Genomic DNA, 18047 nt, shown 5'->3' on the forward strand with positions numbered 1-18047 from the left:
AGTAAAGGATTCCCTCCAAGTCCTCTGTGAGGTTGAACCCAAAATAGTTCTCTCTAAACTCACACCCCATCCCCCCACACACACTGCTCCCTCACAGTCAGCCAGCCCCTCTGCTTCCATCAGTCCCAGCGGGGTATCAGGTGGCCCCTCTGCTTCGCCCCCTCCCCCCCAGTCAGTCCCAGCAGGGTGTACAGCTGCAGTGCCTGCAGGCTCAAGCACTCCTCAAAAGGAGACAACTGGTGGGAAAAGTGATACACAAACAACCTTTATGGCCTGTTCACACGTTGTCTCCTTCTGTACCTCCTAGGCAAGGGCAGGTAAGCATGCTTCTGGGACGCCTCTTGAAGGTCTGCAAACTGGTGATATGGAGCCGCAGCATCACCTAGAGTAACAGTGCTGGTCCCCTGGGAGCGCCCAAGAGCAGCCCCTCTCTCTCTCTCTCTCTCTCTCTCTCTCTCTCTCTCTCTCTCTCTCTCTCTCTCTCNCTCTCTCTCTCTCTCTCTCTCTCTCTCTCTCTCTCTCACACACACACACACACACACACACACGCGCGCGCGAGCGCACTCGCAGGACCATGGTATTTGTTTGGCATGTATGCCACTTGCACTTTGGTTGGGAAGAACCAGCTACCTAAGTTTATGTCCCTGGACTGACAGGAAAGGTCTTTTTCCTGTGGATGGAAGTGGCAGCAAGTAAAGTCAGGCTTTCCTTCAGTGGCTCAGTTAACAGCCCCAGAACTTCAGATTTGAACTTTAATGAACTTCAAGTACATAAATAACTATTCTTATCCTCTATTTAGAGCTCTCTCGCTCAGTCAGTCTCCCCTTGACCTGGTTGATCCCCAGAAACGTCTGGTTCTCAGTGTGGTATCTGCAAGGATAGTCTCTGTGTGTTGTCACAACTGTCAAGAGCTAAGTATGTTTTTCCGGATTTCTCAACTAACATTAAAGAAAGGACAATTAAAGAAATGACCCAAGTGTCCTGGTGCTTTGGCAGCAACCTAGGTGTGAATGTTGAAAACCCACGAAGTCTCCAGGCATGAGTCTCCCAAATCTGTCGGGAAAGGCAGGACGCGGGTCAGAACTCCGCTTAGAAAAAGATTGCAGGTGGTACCACCTCGGAGGGATTGGACCAGGCTGGAGCAGAGAGGTTCGAGGCTGGGAGGGCCGCGTCCCCATGGATGCGTTGGTGCCGCACCAGATGGGTCTTGCGGCTGAAGCTCTTGGCGCACTGAGGGCAGGAAAAGGGGCGGGAACCTGTATGAATTGCCTGATGGCGGACCAGGTTGGTTTTAGAACTGAAGCAGCGGGCGCAGACGGCGCAGGCGTGGGGGCGGCTGCCAGTGTGCACTGCCTGGTGGCGGCCCAGGTGAGATTTGCGACTGAAGCGGCGGCCACACTGCGCACAGGCAAAAGGTCTGGCGCCGCTATGGGCCCGGGAGTGGGCGACTAGATTGGGTCGTGAGCCGAAGCGGCGGCCACACTGAGCACAGGCAAATGGCCTTTCGCCTGTGTGCACCCGCCGGTGGCGGGCCAGGTGCTGCCCGTGGGCGAAGCCTCGCCCGCAGTCGGGGCAGAAGAAGGAGCGCTCGCTGGAGGTGGTGCGCTGGGGTACCGCGGGCCCCGAACCCGGACCACAGTCAGGCGCATGGGGAGTGCAGACCGAGGGCTCGGCGGCGGGGTCCACGTTGGTGCCCAGTGCACATTCATCGCACCCAAAAGGACGACCCTCGGTGAGATGCAGACTCTGGTGCGTAGCGAGGTTCTTTTTCCAGCCAAAGCTCTGCCCACAGTGGGAACAAGCGAAAGGCTTGGACCCAGGAGGGGATGGGGTAAGAGACGCGGTGGGGGAGTGGGGAGTAACAGGAATGTCGGGAGAGGACCTGGTGCGGCTAGCAGCATCGTGCACCCTCTGGTGCCGCACCAGGTGTTGCTTGTGTGTGAAGCTGCGCGTGCACTGGGTGCACTGGTAGGGCCTCTCGCCCGTGTGAATACGCTGGTGGCGGATCAGGTGCGTCTTCTTGCGGAAACGCTTCTCGCATTCGGTGCAGGGGAAGGGCCGCTCTCCTGTGTGGGTCTTCTGATGCGAGCCTAGGTGAATCTTCTGGCTGAAGCGTTTGCCGCACTCAGCGCACGGGTAAGGACGCTCGCCAGTGTGCGTGCGCAGGTGGCGGGTCAGGTGGGCCTTCTTGCTGAAGCGCTTGTCGCACTCTGAGCACGGGAAGGGACGCTCTCCGCGGTGGCTGCGTTGGTGCAGGAGCATATGAGCACGCTGCGTGAAGCTACGGCCACAGTCCGGGCAGGCACAAGGACCCTCACCCCGGTGCAACCTCTGGTGCAGCCGCAGAGTTAGCTGATCCCGGAATCGCCTCTCGCATTCCTCGCAGCCGTAAGGCTTCTCAGGGATCGGGGCCCACCCCGACAGCGCGATTCCACCTAGTGCCCCCGGAGTCCCCGGCTCCAGTTTGTACGCAACAGCCAACTGACCCAAGTCAGGAGTGGGAAAAGGACTGGGAAGGAAGGAGAGATGCTGGGGCCATTCCACCTCCTCCTCTGCCTCCTGATCCTCATCCTCTACCTTCACCTTCCGAATCATCCATTCCTCCCCTGAGCAGTCACAAGGGGAAAAAAAAAAAAGGAATTGTGTGAAAGCCCATCCATGGGTACATCCATTTGCCAGTAGGCTCACTTCCCCACTCAAAGCTTCCCGGGAATCAGTAAACCCCAAAGCCCTTTCATCCTTTCTGTTCCCTCAGCAGCCAAAGCTGCTGGCTAGCATGGCCTCCCTGGGGGCTTTTCTCCCAGGCTGGCCAGCTCCTCCCACCCCCACCCTCCCCCTGCAACTCTCCCTTGACTCAGTAATCACCCTTCCCCCTGCTCCCTCCAGAACAGGGCTGCTGCGTACTTCTGAGCTTCCATCCCTGTGGAAGATGCCCGCTATCACCTTGGCCCTTCTTGGGTGGGTGTCCTTCAAACTGGCTATAGTGTCAACAAACGCCTGCCCTTCGAAGACCTATCCCAGCCAACTTTAACCACAGGAGCAGGATGGCCTTGGAACCTCGGTGCCTCTCCCTCTGCTCCCTCCCTAAGCACCAGAGCACAGGCTCTGTCCAGGCTCTCAAATGCTCCCTCTACTGCTCCGCGCCCTTCGGAACCACTATTCAGCTCCCTTCCACCTGCTCTGCAGAACTGGGAAGTCCCATTAAGAAAAAAGCTGCACTTGGGAGGCAGAAGCCGGTGATCTCTGAGTTCCAGGCCAGCCTTGAATACAGAACAAGTTCCAGGACAGCCAGGACTACACAGAGACACCCTCACCCTCACCTCCCCCCAGCCCCCCACCTTCTAACCCTGCAAAGAAAGAAGCTGGAGTGGACAGAATCAAAGGAAGAGTTAAGGGAGAGAAGCCGAGGCTGGGGTTTACAGGCTGGGGGCAGGGAGACTGGTGAGTGTTCAGCCACTGGGAGAAGCAGGGTGAGGCCTCAAGGGGAGCCTCAGCCCAAGGGCAGACTCAAGTTCCTAGGGAATCCTCACAAAATGCATCCATGCATGCAGAGGAATCTGCTCTCTTCCTTTAAAGCCCTCCTTCCCCACCCCCACCTCCACCCCCAGTAAATCTTGTCTGAGAACATTTGAACCACATGATCTGAGCACTGCCTAGCCCTGAAAGCCTGTCATAGCCCGAGCCTTGATCATATTACACAGATTACATTCACTCCCAGTTTCTAAGGCACTGGTTCCATGTCACTGTCTGCTCGGCCTCTGACGTCACTTCCCTCTTCTGCATGCCACTCCTCTACTCAAGAGTCAGCAGCAGCCTCTGGTTTCAGCCCCCCCCCCCCCATGCAGGTGTGAAGCTCTGTCCTTCACTATGCTGCTCCCCAACCTGTCACAGATCACCTTTCCCCGCTTCCTGCCTGGAAGTCCTTTCTCAGCCAAGAATGTCTTCCCCTCCTCCACCCCACTTACAGCAGCTGAAATCCATGTTCCTCTCACAAGGCAGTACACCAAGCAACATTTTGACATGCCTAGCACATAAAGATCCTTTACCGTAAACTCCTATAGCAATTACGGTTCATATTAGCTTCCATGAACCTGTGGCTATGCCTTGTTGGTTTAATTATTTGTGCTGCCTCATAGTAACAGCAGCCCAGCTCTGGTTTAACTTCTGGATGGCAGACATCTTGAGTTCTAAAATCAGCTCTATGACCATTTGTTTGAGGCCAACTAGGGATTAGGCGGTGTGCATGTAGCATCACAAAGCTTCACACTCACCGTGATGTTACTGTCACCCTGATGACAGGTGAACAAAAGACCCCTGGAGGGAATACAGCATCCGGCCCCAAGAACATTCAGCAGGTTAGTGCAGAGCAAGGGTTCAACCCAGGACTGTACAGCTAGGTGCCCTGTCTTTTCTTACCACACTCAACACCTTTGTGCAGTATGCACTAAATAAACCTTTGTTGAGTCAGTGATGCTATTCAAGCAAGTGGTGATGAATGGAAGAAGTGTGTGTCTCTGTGTGTGTGTGTTTGCACACTTGTGTGCGCTACACACTGGGGACCCTTGGTATCATGAAGATCAGCGAGATTTGGGAAAAGGGTCATGCAGGGTAGCGGCAGTGAACATACTGATAAACACCCTGTATCTTTGTGGCAATTATAATCCAAGGGAACGAGAAAGACAGTGTGTATGAATGGGGGAGAGGGGATATGATGAGGGGAGTTGGGACTTCCAGAAAGGAGACACACTTCTCTGGTACCTGCCTCACCCATTCCACCGTCCATATATGTGAAACTCTTTTGGAGCTCTGAAGTACTACAGAGGAAAAGGGAGAGGGCCTGAAGCACAGCTATCTCCTCAGAGAGAAGCTGTGGGATTTGCTTGGTCCCTGTTCCTTTAGCCCGATCCTCAGAGCGTCAGGAGGACTCACCTGGGACAGAGCCTGCAGGCTCCGCCTTCTGTGGGGTACAGGCCTGGCTGCCCATACAAGGAGCTTCAGCTTGTTCTGTGTGGATGCCTTCTTTCTGGCCAGGGGTCTCATGCCCTAAAAGAGAAGAGGATGCCCCAAGGACTCCAAAAAACATCACACATGGAGAGCAAACCCCACTGGTTCTAGGAAGCAAGCCTGAACTTCCCAGAGATCTCTGTCCTACATCATACCAGCAAAGGCAGATTCCCAGAGCCAGAGCAGGTGCTGGGGGTGGACAGGAGCCACAACTGTGAGGAATTTCTGGACTATGTGTTTTATAAGTTCCAAGGCAAAACTTGTGAGGAAGAGAATCAGAAGGAGCCAGGCTAGATCTCGCCTTGGGCATTCCTGCCTGGGCCCACCTGCAGCCACTTGGTCCCTCTCACTGTGCATTATCACCCCTATAGCAGTTTCTGTCTTCTAAGGTGGCTTACAATTTTTAGCATGCTTATATTTCTTGTTGGCTGACTGCTCGCTGCCCATTCTAAGATTAAGTTCCTTGCAGGAAGGGACCTAGGACTATTTAATGCCTAAGGTATTCCAAATGTCCGGAACAGCTTCCAGAGGAGTAGGTGCGTAACAGATGGTTTGTGGAGGAAGGAATATTCCCTCCAGAGCCACCCTCCATGGTACCCACTTACCTGAGCAGGAGTGCAGTGTGCTCTCTCCTCTAGATGACATCTTCTCCTGGGCATTACTGAACCCATCCCTGGGCTCACTCTGGGGAGCCATCTCTGGCTGTCCCACTGAGAACCCTGTTATAGGCAGAGGGATGAGTTCAAGTGAAGCTTCTAGTATTGAACTGGTACCAGAGATGGGGCATTTTCCCAGAAAGGTATCTCTTGTCTGTATGGATAAAGGACTGCCCAAGCTCCCCAGCAGTCTGGCCAGGTATTAAGCTCAGCCCTTTTAATCGAGGGGAGAAAAAAAGAAAAGAAATTGGATAGTTTGAAATAGGAAAAAAAATTAAATAAATAAAGAAAGAAAGAATTCCAGTGCTGGGCAGGGGGAGATGGCTCAGTGGGTAAAGGTACTTGCCTCTGTGCCTAATGATCTGCATTTGGTTCAAAACCCACATGGTAGGAGATAACTCAAAACACTGTCCTCTCACCTCCGCACATGAGGTAGACATAATAAACACAATAAATAAATGTGTAAGTGCAATGAGTTTTTTGTTTGTTTGCTTGCTTTTAGCCTCCAGTTCTCTGTGAGTCTCATGCACACATACAATCTAGTATTATCATCCTGGTCTGGTCACTGAGACACATAAAGGTGACCTTAAAAGATGGCTGCCTCTCCGTGGCTGCCATGGTTTGGGGAATCAGGGCTGTATACCCCTGAGGACGACATTGCTACACTTCGGATGCCTAGGCACTCCCACCCTCCTGGTTCCTTTGTCCCCACTCACCCAAGGAGTTCAGGGCCTCCAGGGTCTCTCTCATGGCCACCAGGAGTGGCTCTCCTAGGTGATCAGGCCACAGACCCTAAAAAGACAGCCCTGTTCAGATTCTTCCTGTCATCCTCCACCTAGGTCTCAGCTATCCCCAAGAACTCCACAGTGAAGCCCGAGGCGAGGTGAGGGAACAGAGGCCTCTGAAGATGGGTACCCAATCACATGGAGCCTTCTGCAAACTCTGCTTGGCAATGGCTATCAGCCCCTGTCCCCACCTGTCAAGTCTTTAAAACCATCCCCAAGCCATCAGCACTCACCAGTGTCTTTGCCAGGGTAAGTACAGGGACCACTTAATTCTCTGGACCAAGACGGGGAGTGGGAAGCTACAGTGGACCCTTCAGCCCCCAGGGCAGTAGCTAGTGAAATGAGAGCCAGCTCTGGAGGACCAGTAACACTTTAGGGACACGGGGTGGGGGGAGGTGAACAAGGGCTATTGCAGAGGTAGCAAATGACTCTGACTTCCTCTCCCTACACCCCTACCTCAGAGACCCACAACCCCCACAGGACTAACCGGGAGAGGACAACCCCCACACCAGGCCAGGACACTCCCCGATTTTTGCACTTCTCCGCTCCACTTCCAACCGGTTCTCTGCCCCTCCTTTAGCAGGCTCCCCTCCCCCTTCCCTGGCAGCCTTCCCTCTGCCCCTCCCCTCTGGCTGCCTTCCGCCCTCTCTCCCCACCAAATCTGGCAGCCTTTTTGGGCTCCTCCTCCTGCCCCGCCCCTTTGGCTCCTCCCTTGCGCGCACCCGTCGGGTCAACCCCCAGGGGCCCTCTTCGAGTCGGCCCTCGGCAGCTACGGCCTCTCCCGACCCTCCTCTACCAGCAGTCTTGGGCAGCGCTCCCCTCCCCCTTCCTCCTGTGCCCGCCCGCCTAGTTCTCCGCACGCCACCCCCTCCCCGGGCTGCACCCTCCCTCCCTTCCTTCCCCCTCCTCTTTTCCTTCCTCCCCCCCAACTCCCGCCCTCCCCTTCTCAGCTGCTCTCCCCCATCCGCTTGCCCCTCCCCTCTCCTCCCCCACTCGGGTTTCTTTTCCTTCTTTCCTCTCCTCAGTTCCCTCCCCCTCCCCCACACCATCCTCCCCTCTGCTTCCCTCCCTCCCGCTGCTCTCCTTCCCCCCTCAGCGGCCCCCGCCTCCCTTCCCCCTCTGCCTACCGTGCAAGCTCGGGCTCCGCTTCTCTCCCCTCCCGGTCCCCAGCCTTGTTCCTCCCCTCCCCCTCCTAGTTCGCTCCCTAGCTTCCAGGTCTCACGCCCCCCACCTCGGGGGGGGGATCCAGGCTAACCCCGCAGTCTCTGGACCTACTCCCTCACTCTGCCCCTCCCCAGCCCCCTTTCTTCCCAACACACCTCCCTCTCAGCAGCCCCCTTGCCCATTTCTGCTCCCCACTGACTTCACGCCCTCTCCGGAGTTTTCCTTCTGACTAGACTCCCCCCCATCCCCGCCCCTGTTAGAGCTCCGGAGTCACTCCGGGTCCCGGCCCCCTGCCCTGCGCTAGGCTCACCTGTCAGCGTCCTCTGCTCGCGACCAGCCCCATCCCTGAGCCCGTTTCCTGCCCTTTCGCACTGGACCCTTCCTCTAACCCGAGCAACCCTACTCCCGCTCCTTGGGATCCTCCCCGCAGGCCCCTCCCGCCCTCTTCCCACCTGCTCCCACCCGGCCTCCCCGAGTCCTTGCCCTCCCCTCCCGTTTCCTAGTCTCCCCCTCTGCGCCAGGACCCTCCCTCCTGACTCCCTTCCCTCCTGGTCTGACCCCCACCCCTCCCCCACACTCGCGTCTGCGCGCCCCTTCCCTCGGGGTTGTCACCTGCCGTGGGCCGGCAGGGCTTGTAAAGCTCCGTTTGGGTGGCGGGCGGAGACGCCTGCCCGGGAGTCTCGGGTGTCCTTACCTGGCGGGCTCCTGCGGCTACGTGCCGCGGCCCGCTTCGGGGACCCAGGCGCTCGGGCCTCCGGTCCCGGGCGGCCGTTTGCACAATGGCGCCGGCTGCCTGCAGCTTGGGTGCGGGCTGCCCGAAAGTCTCCGGGACTGACAGCCCTGAAACTTCGCGGGGAGGGGAAGGAAAGACGCGGAGGGAGAGGGTGCGGGGCAGCGTTGCGGGTGATGGGGGGGGAGGGACCCGGGAAGCGGGAACACTGCTCCGGGGCACAGGCTAAGGCGGAGGGTCTTCGAGAGACCCGCCGCGGGAGGGTGCACTAATGGGCTTGGGGTGCAGGTGACGGTCTGAGGGCAAGATGCCCGGAGTGTGGAGATGGAAAGTGGGAGCTTAGGACCGAGGAGGGGCAGAGGGGAGAGGAAGGAGAAGAAGAGGCTAGGGAGGAAGGGCACTCGGGCTAGAAGGGAGGGTGCTCACAGCCTAGGAGGGAGGAGCTGGAGAAAGGTGGAGCGCGGAACGGGGTGGTGGTGGTAGTAGTGAAGAGTTGGGGGGAGCAGGGAGAGGAGGGGGCGTGTTTGGGGAGGAGAGCAATGTGTGTATGGCTGTCTTTAAAATCGCCAGTGGCAGCCGAGTATGTGGTAGCGCCGCGGTCCCGCGGGAGACTGTCTGGCCAGCACAGATTGGGAGAATCGGTCAAAAAAAACTCTCCACCAGGATCCACCCAGACCGGGGGACGCGATCCAAGTCCCACTGCGGGGACTGAGGATTAAGAACCAATCTAAGAGGGCAGGAGGGCTCTCAAAGTAGAAAATGGGGAGAAAAGGAACCAAGTCCCCGACTGAGGCGGCTGGACAGGCATGGAGGCTGCAGGGGGTGAGGTGGGGCGGGGCTGGGCGAGGGCGGGGGGAGTGTTGACCGTGGGTAAGAAAACCTCCTGGGGTTAGGTGTGGATCTCTCCCACCATTTCTGCTCATGGGTGCAGGTACTTCTAGGCCACCCCCCTCTGCTCCTCAGACACCCTCGCCCAGTCCTGGAACTAAAATCTAGGCTGAATATTCCATGCCCAGCGATTTTTCTTCAAACTCCCATGGGCTCCCATTTCCGCCTGCCTGCCCCTGTAGGGGAAAGGGCAGATCCAAGTTACATTTCTCCCCAGTGCAAGCTTCCCTTGTCAGCCAAGTTGCAGAACAGAGCTGCTGGGAGAGAGTCTGGGAAGAGGAGGCCAGTAAATGGCCTTCCTGGATAGGACAAGGTCCCTGACAATGGTCCCTGACACAAGGATTGTGACACCTGTGGAATCGGGGCAGTGACCCAAGGTTAGCCTTATAAGATGGAGCAGGGCTGTCCTCAACATTTACAGATAGTTAGAGTGAGGTCTGGAACAATGGAGACTGACCTGAAGGATCAGGAGGTCCTATGACTCAAGATGCAAAAGGCTCTTTTAATACCTGGGTGCTTCACTGAGTGAAGATGGCTAGGAGCAGAGTTTGTGTCCCTCTCTGTGTGCAAGAATGGGCTTTGAGAACTGCAGTCCACGTGTGTGGGATATGCAGGGACAGTGGCCAGGTGAGAATGTGAGAGAAATTAGAAGGACATTGTGCCCACAATAGATGCTGACCCTTCCCCAGGACTGCTCAACTCCCAGGCACCAACCCTAGCTTTCTGGAAGCAACTGGGGAAACTCACACTGGCCCTATTTTGGTCCCAGGCCCAATAGTAGGGCCAGAAGAAGGAACTCCCAGGCCAGGCGGGGTGACCAAGCAGGATGCCCGGTGGGACCTCATTTCATTATGAAATAAAAAGGGTTCAGAGTTTCAGGTCCAGCCGCATTCCAGCCCAGTGGTCTTGGAGGTCTCCTGGTGACCAGGATGTAACCAGGATTTGCCTGTGGAGCCTGCAGCTGCCTCCTCTGAACCGGACGCTGGGATTATTCTATCAGGCTTAGCACTGCTCCATCCAGGGGCAGGGGGAACAAGCTCCCTCCCCCTCTTATTCCACCCCTCTCTCCTTCCCATCTTCCTGGATCCTTTCAGTGTTTGAATGCTTTGGGACCCTGAGAAACACCACAGGTGACCACATGGCCCCAACCACCTCATACAGAACCCTCAAAAGACTGGCTTCACTGAGCAAAGCATTACGTTTCCATATTGTCTCCACGTAACTTGGGTGCTCTCTCTTCCTATGCACCTGGGCTAAGGGAACAGGGAGAGAAAAGAACAGAGAGAACACCACAATAAAGGCAATGGTTTATTATATATATATGGTTATGAGCTAAAAGTTTGGTTGCTGAGAACCAAATCTGGGTGTATCAAGTGTTCTAAAACACTGAGCCACCTCTCTAGCCCTGCAGTTTTTAGAGGGTGAAGAGACCCTCCCACACCTGAAGTTTCAAAAAGCTTATTGAGTCCCATCTGTGCAGCCTTGGAAAGTCCCTGAAGTTTTTACTGGTAAGGAAACAAACGCCCAGAAAGGGAAGGTGTCTTGACCACACTCATATATTAGTTTGTGGTAGTGCTTGGCAGTGTAGAAAAGCCAGGAGCTCAATGTGTCCAGCCGTAGTCCCCTCACACACCCACACTCCTGGAGGGGTGGGATGGGGCCTGTTTCCAGGGAGAATTGGCCTCTGTAGGGATGCTGGAGGTAGGTCCAATCAGGTTTTGAACAGCTGGTACCCAGGGGCTGGGATAAAATCTGTGCTTACAAAGAGCCTTGGGGCAGACTGACCTCCAGGTTAATTCAGACCTCATTGTGGGACAGTGCTATCCTCTCTGGTCTCCTCCACCAGCACTGCCCAAGTCCAAGCCTCTGGTCCTCCCAAAGGCGGCCTGTGGTGGAGCACTATGCTGCCTCTTGCCCTTCTCTTTGAGATGCTATGGACTCTGGCTAATGGGTAAGCAGCTCCTGGAGATCTCCCAATAAGATCCTCCTGTCTGACTATTCCCAGGCTCCCTCTGGAGTGCCAGGATTTTCTTTTAGCCCTTTTCTATCAACCCTTAATCTCCCCCTTCTTTCATGTACCTCTCCCAGCAGTCCTTGGGGCCTTGGATTCATAGTACAAAGCTTCTTGGTGACAGAAGGGACAATACTGGTATCTGTGCTCTTCTGTCCCTGGCCAGGCATTGGTGTGAGCACATAGAGACTGTCCATGTAGAAGAGGAAGTAACTCCTCGTCAGGAGGACCTGGTACCCTGCACCAGTTTGTACCATTATAGCCGCCTAGGCTGGCAGCTGGACCTGTCCTGGAGTGGCCGTGAGGGGCTCACCAGGCCCCCAGCACTTGGGCTCTGTGCGATCTACAAGTGAGTGAGGGTCAGAACCTGGGCTGTCTGCCGGACAGGAAAGGAAAGAGTGACCACAGGATATCCTGAGAGTGGGGGAGGAACTAGTGCAGCAGGCATTTGGGAAACAGGTTCTGGCTGGATTCAAGGAAGGGTGGAGAGACATGATGTAGGTGGATGAGAGGGCACTGTGGTGGGCACAGTATGGCAGGGGAAGAAAGGTGTGACACTTCTCCCTTCTGTCCCAGGTTACTTCCTAGCATTCATTCTTGCTTTGCATTTGAAAGTAAGGCCAGGAGGGGAGAATTGCTTGACAGGACCCCTCAGAGTAGTTGACCAGAACTAACCCACCAAGTACTTGACCAGACCGGGACCCACCTTGCCTTATGGTAGGACTTGACTGAATGTTAACATCTCTCCCTGATTCTCCCTATGTGATGGGGGCAGACCCCCAGAAACCAGGCCTGCTACTTGGAACCGGACAGTGAAGGCTTGTTGTCCAGGATGGGGGGGAGCTCACTGTACTGATGGTAAGTACCCAAGACAGATGGGTAGGTGGTACCTTTTGGGGTAGTGGCTGTAAAAGGGAGCCCATCTGTGATGTAGCAGAGGTGACAGACTGCCCGAGGATACAACAGGTCTGGTTGGCTCTCCAAGCCATCCAAATAATGACAAGCTGGGTGTGCCCCATTCTTTTCTACCACAGCCCTTGCTGAAACCAGCCCTAAAGGTCATTGCTTTGTCACATGGCATTGCCAGCCTCTAGCAGGCTCAGCTAACTCTTCGGCAGGAAGCCTGGAGGACTGCTGTGCCCAACCCTGGGGACACAGCTGGTGGAACAGCAGCTCTCAGATGTGCCTCAGCTGTTCTGGTCAGCACCGCCCAGGTGGGTCTATTGTCTCCAGTTCTGGAGATAGGCTTATCCAGACCCTCATCCTCACCCTTAAGAGTTCTAGGCCTTTCCAGGTCCTGCCCACTCCTATGGTCTCTCCGAGGCACCATGCCCTGATCTCACACCTCCTGGCGTGCCAGGAACTGTGTCCTCACCTCTGTTCCTGCATGATCTTGCTCAGGCAATGCTTCCTCTGAAGGCCTCCTGCAGCCTCTAGCAGGAGCCGTAGGCCAGCTCTGGAGCCAGCGCCAGCGTCCCTCAGCCACCTGTGCCACCTGGTCTGGCTTCCACTACCAAACCTTTGACGGACATCACTACCACTTCCTGGGCCAATGTACCTACTTGCTAGCTGGTGCTATGGATTCCACCTGGGCTGTCCACCTCAGGCCTAGTGTCCACTGCTCCCAGCATAGACACTGCTGGCTGGTAAGGGAGAGAGAGATGACCCCAGGGAAGATCTGGAAGTAGCAGGGGTAGGGGAGGAGAGTTACACATCTGGTCCACTGTTCTCTCTCAGGTTCAAGTGATGATGGGCCCTGAGGAGGTATTGATCCAAGATGGAGAGGTCTCTGTGAAGGGCCAGCCAGTGCCTGTTGGGGAGCCTCAGCTGCTCCACGGTGAGGGCTTCTTCACTCCTCTGAGGTTGTCTGCCCACTTCTAACGGCAGGTTGGCAGGCTAGGGCAGAGCTGCTGCACCCACCCCCCAAGTACTGTTGGGAAGATTTTGAAAACTAGGGGTCAGGAAGACATAAACTTGGCTTACCCACTCCCCATTGTCTTCAACGGTGACTTGGGCAGGCCACTCTGTTTATCTGCCATGAGTCTCATGAGAGTATCATCATGGCTGGGACAGGAGGCTGGGGCTAAGCGTGTATGTGTCTACATGGTATGGGTGAGTGGACAGAGTGTATATAGTGTGTGTATTGCCTGTGTAGAAGTATGGTATGTGTGTATGAATGCTATGAGGTATGTGGTTTATGTTGTGTGTTGTGGCACATGTATATATAGTATGTGTACTATATGTGTATATGTAGTGTGAGTGAAATGTGTATATAGCGTATGTATGGTGTATGTATAGTGTATGTGTGGTGTATATATGGTGTATGTATAGGGTATGTGTGGTGTATATATAGTGTATGTATGGTGTATGTATAGTGTATGTGTGGTGTATATATGGTGTATGTATAGGGTATTTGTGATATGAATATAGTGTTTGTATGGTGTGGATATAGTGTATATGTGGTGTGTGTATAGTGTTTGTGTGGTATGAATATAGTATATGTGTGGATATAGTTTATGTGTGGTGAGTGTATAGTGTATGTGGTGTGTTATAGTGTATGTGATGTGTATGTATAGTGTATGTGTGATATAGATATAGTGTATGTGTGGTGTGTGTATGCTGTATGTGTGGTGTGGATATAGTGTATGTGTGGTGTGGATATAGCATATGTGTGATGTGGATATATATAGTGTATGTGTGGTGTGGATATAGTATATGTGTGATGTGGATATAGTGTATGTGTGGTGTGGATATAGTATATGTGTCATACTTTACTCTCTCAAGATAGCAGCCACAGCACAAAAACCATAGTGCAGAGCTTGGAAATTTGTGTGAATTCTTTCCCTACGTAGTCTAGACCCTGCTGATGAGCTGGGAGTGTGGCCTTTGAGACTGAATGACCCTATCCTCTTTCCAGGGATGAGCCTGCAGTGGCAGGGAGATTGGCTGGTGCTCTCTGGGGGCCTGGGGGTAGTTGTAAGACTGGACAGGTCCAGTTCCATCTCCATCTCCGTGGACCATGAGTTCTGGGGACAGACACAGGGCCTCTGTGGGCTTTACAATGGCAGGCCAGAGGGTATGTGAGGTGTGTCTGCAGGAGGGAGGGAAGGAGGGAGGCCGGGAGGGAGGGAGGGGGAAGGGAGGGAGGGAAGAGACTCAGGACCCAGGTCTAGCTTTGGCTTCAACTTTCCTCAGATGACTTTGTGGAGCCAGGAGGGGGTTTGGCTACGCTAGCTGCTACCTTTGGGAATTCATGGAAGCTTCCTGGCTCTGAGGTGAGGCTGTCTCCTGCCTACCTACTATTTTCCTGGGGTCTTCATGGAGAGCACACAGGTTCCAGGCCCCATAGGGAGTCTGGCAACTGCTGGGTAATGACAATCCTGGGTCCTCCCCATTATGGCCACTGAGCAGCTCTGAGTGGACTGACTGTGGCCCTGGCTCCTCTTCTTTGAGCTGGGCTTGTCACTTTGCTGCCATCTGCAGCCTTGGTCTAGTGGGCATGACAGCGGGGTCTGGGGGCAACTGTGAGGACAGTAATCACTTTCCTGTTTCCCTGGCTAATGTCCCTCGTCACTGCTTCCTGGCCTGTCTGTGTTGTCAGCCTGGGTGTCTGGATGCAGTGGAAGTGGCTCAGGGCTGTGAGAGCCTCCTAGGAGGTACATTAACTGACTTGGAAGCTGTCAAGCTTCAAGCTCAAGCTCAGGACATGTGCCACCAACTGCTGGAGGATCCATTCTGGCAATGTCATGGACAGGTATGGGTGGGGTAGAGGTGGTGGGCAGCTCTAGAAGGGAGAGGTTTCATAGAGAATGGTGGATCTTAAGAGATGCCAGTTGGGTGATCTGACTTGGTCATTGGGTGCCCTTTCCCTGCCTTACCTTTGAGAATGAGATGGCTGTTCTTGTGACTCCTGAGGACCCTTCTAGCACTTACCATGTTTAGTTTCAAGTTGAGATGCGAAGGAAGAGGAGACAGGAGATCTTGGTGAGGAGAGGCATTGCCGGCTGAGGATCTCCCTTCCCTACAGGTTCCCCCAGATGAGTACCATGAGACCTGCCTCTTTGCCTACTGTGTTGGAGCCACAGCAGGCAATGGCCCAGAGGGGCAACTGGAGGCTGTGTGTGCCACCTTTGCCAACTATGCCCAGGCCTGTGCCAGGCAGCACATCTATGTGCACTGGAGGAAGCCTGGCTTCTGTGGTATGCTGGGTCTGCCTATCCCAAATCAGCCAAGATCCTTGACTGGCCTAAGGGCTTCTTGGCTGCCTCCCACGGCCTATTGGATTTGCAAAGCCAACTCCTCACGGGCCAATGTTTTGTTCCCACAGAACGTGTGTGTCCAGGGGGGCAGCTCTACTCTGACTGTGTCTCATCCTGTCCACCCAGCTGTTCAGCAGTAGCCCAGGGAGAGGAGGGGTCTTGTGGGAAAGAGTGTGTGAGTGGCTGTGAGTGCCCAACCGGCCTCTTCTGGGATGGTGCCCTCTGTGTGCCTGCTTCCCACTGCCCCTGCTACCACCGGCGCCAGCGCTATGCTCCTGGTGACACCGTGAAACAGCAGTGCAACCCTTGGTGGGTCTTTGGGCCGTGTGCTGACACATTCTCTTGTGCTGTCTCTGAGATCTGCCCCTTCCACTACCCAGCCCATTCTAGGGTCTCCCGCCCAGTGAACTGTGTCATCTTCTGGCATGCCTGATGACTATCCACTTCTATGGGTGGTGGGAGTGCCAGGGGGAGAGAGAGAGAGAATCAACACCCTGGGATGGAGCTGATGCCACAGTGCACTGTCCTATCCCTTGTGCCTTTAGTGTGTGCCAGGATGGCCGCTGGCACTGTGCCCAGGCCCTGTGCCCTGCTGAGTGTGCAGTGGGTGGTGATGGACATTACTTCACCTTTGACGGGCGGAGCTTCTTCTTCAGAGGCAATCCCGGCTGCCACTACAGCCTGGTGCAGGTGAGCAGACAGCCTATTTCAGGAGGGGGTTTTTGTTAGAGTGGGGGCCTCACATGGGAGTCCTGAGGAGAGATGACTGTAAACAAGTCATTAAAGTAGATCCCCGTAGTCCCCACACCATCCTTTCTAGTCCCCACCTCTAACTGGACACAGAACTAAACCCATCTTCATAGACCCTTATACAGATGTAACACACTGGACTTGGCACAGGAGAAAGAAGAGACCCTCCTCAATAACGTTGAAACTTCCCAATTCAGCACACATCATCTTTTTCCATCCTTCTGAGGACTGATCAGTGATTTCTCAATTTTAGTGTTGGACCACTTTATTCTCTTTACTCCCCCCACCCCCAGCCTGAGTGACAGTGGGGTGAGAAAATCAGGGGGGAGCAGGGCCAACAAGCTGGTGTGTTATCTAGGGCAGCTGCCTCCCCATCATCTGACCAAAGATGCATGAGGTATACACACACAGATGGAGGCTACATGCCAGCACACACTCACACACACACACACACACACACACACACACACACACACCACACTCCACACTCCACACTCCACACACAGTCATGCTGTATATGTAGGTTCAATAAAAGTATACGCATATATCGATATGTATACATAAAGGAACACTCATGGGGTGGAAGAGAAATATGGATGTGTATGAGCACACACTGTCTCACACACACACACACACACACACACACACACACCCCACATACCCCACACACAAACCTCCTCCCCATATACACTCATGTCCATTCGCCTATGTCAGTCCCTGGTGAGCAAGCACATCTTGCCTCACAGAATCCGCCTGGCGAGCCCCTGTGTAGGGTAGGAGCTGACGTTACCCGAGGTTTCCTCATGGATCCTCCACACACCCTTACCGTCCTCATCCTGTCTACCTACCCTAGGACTCTGTGAAAGGCCAGCTGCTGGTCGTGTTGGAACATGGGGCCTGTGACACTGGGAGCTGCCTCCATGCCCTCTCCGTCTTCCTGGGGAGCACCCACATTCAGCTCAGATCCTCAGGTCGCTCCAGCTCTGCCTCCTTGGCTAGTGTGGGACCTTTACTCTCTGGAGAGTAGACAACTCTGCGGTCTACTTCTTTGGGGACCAACTGGGCCTGCTGTCCATTGTCCTGACTCTGCACACTCAGGCCTACCCAGTGCCTGCCCTCCACACACCCCTCTTGGATTCCAGTAACTGTCCCTTCTAGATTCCTGCGCCTGCACTTACCACCCAGGTCTGCACCTCACGCCCCGCCCCACCTCACGCCCCGCCCCACCTCACGCCCCGCCCCAGAGGCAGACACAGCTATAAGAGCTGGAAAGGCCTTGGGCATGAGCAGAAGGCTAACCCCTCTCAGCAACTATCCCTCCAACCCTGCCAAGCCCAGGCCTGCTGCCAGCTCTCTTTACCCAGCCCCTCCCACACACTGACTACACAAACAAAGGGGTATACAAAAATGCATGATGATGTGGTTCTTGAGCTATGGAAGGGTGGTCGGACAGGTGTCCTCACAGGGATCACAGTAGTTGCTCCCTCATCCCACACTAACATAGCCGCCCCCTCCAGTTTCTTGCCAAGTTCCTCTGGCAGCCCCTTCCTTCCACAGACTCCCTATTACATGGTCAGGTTTCTCTTCCAGGAGCTGTGCTGGTAGACGGGGAGGATGTAGACCTGCCCTGGATTGGTGCTGAGGGCTTCAGTATTTCCCGGGCCTCTTCTACATTCTTGCTATTGCACTGGCCTGGGGCCTGGGTTCTCTGGGGAGTGGCTGAGCCTGCGGTGTACATCACGCTGGACCCCCGTCATGCCTACCAGGTATGCTATGAGGCCAGTGAATGTCTGGGCTAGG

The 18047-nt window shown here is 54.9% G+C and overlaps 2 protein-coding genes across 5 annotated transcripts in view; one reads left to right on the forward strand and one right to left on the reverse strand.

Annotated features, from left to right (window-relative positions):
- Positions 1–523: 523 nt before the first annotated feature.
- Positions 524–8779, reverse strand: Znf467 (zinc finger protein 467). 4 transcript variants are annotated; one of them, XM_029535599.1, is made up of 5 exons: positions 6933–6982; positions 6377–6452; positions 5610–5723; positions 4930–5043; positions 524–2606 (listed from the first exon to the last, which is right to left on the reverse strand). In XM_029535599.1, the coding sequence occupies exons 2-5, from the start codon at positions 6408–6410 to the stop codon at positions 1090–1092; spliced, it is 1779 nt and encodes a 592-aa protein (XP_029391459.1). In that variant the 5' UTR covers positions 6411–6452; positions 6933–6982; the 3' UTR covers positions 524–1089. The 4 variants fall into 4 exon arrangements, with proteins under 4 accessions (XP_029391459.1, XP_029391458.1, XP_029391460.1 ...); XM_029535598.1 differs by lacking the exon at positions 6933–6982 and adding an exon at positions 6679–6880; XM_021191060.2 differs by lacking the exon at positions 6933–6982 and adding an exon at positions 8304–8779 and having other exon boundaries at positions 705–2606.
- Positions 8780–11128: 2349 nt separating this feature from the next.
- Sspo (SCO-spondin) overlaps positions 11129–18047 on the forward strand; it is a 52476-nt gene continuing 45557 nt past the window's right edge. Inside the window, 14 exon segments of the mRNA XM_021191211.1 lie at positions 11129–11178; positions 11405–11587; positions 12014–12096; positions 12273–12452; positions 12640–12884; positions 12976–13075; positions 14156–14314; positions 14434–14513; positions 14840–14992; positions 15266–15437; positions 15566–15806; positions 16043–16187; positions 17101–17218; positions 17838–18013. Of these exon segments, the coding sequence (XP_021046870.1) occupies positions 11129–11178; positions 11405–11587; positions 12014–12096; positions 12273–12452; positions 12640–12884; positions 12976–13075; positions 14156–14314; positions 14434–14513; positions 14840–14992; positions 15266–15437; positions 15566–15806; positions 16043–16187; positions 17101–17218; positions 17838–18013 (2085 nt within the window).

This window comes from Mus pahari, chromosome 2 (genome assembly GCF_900095145.1).
Source record: "Mus pahari chromosome 2, PAHARI_EIJ_v1.1, whole genome shotgun sequence".
Classification (NCBI taxonomy): Eukaryota; Metazoa; Chordata; class Mammalia; order Rodentia; family Muridae; genus Mus; species Mus pahari.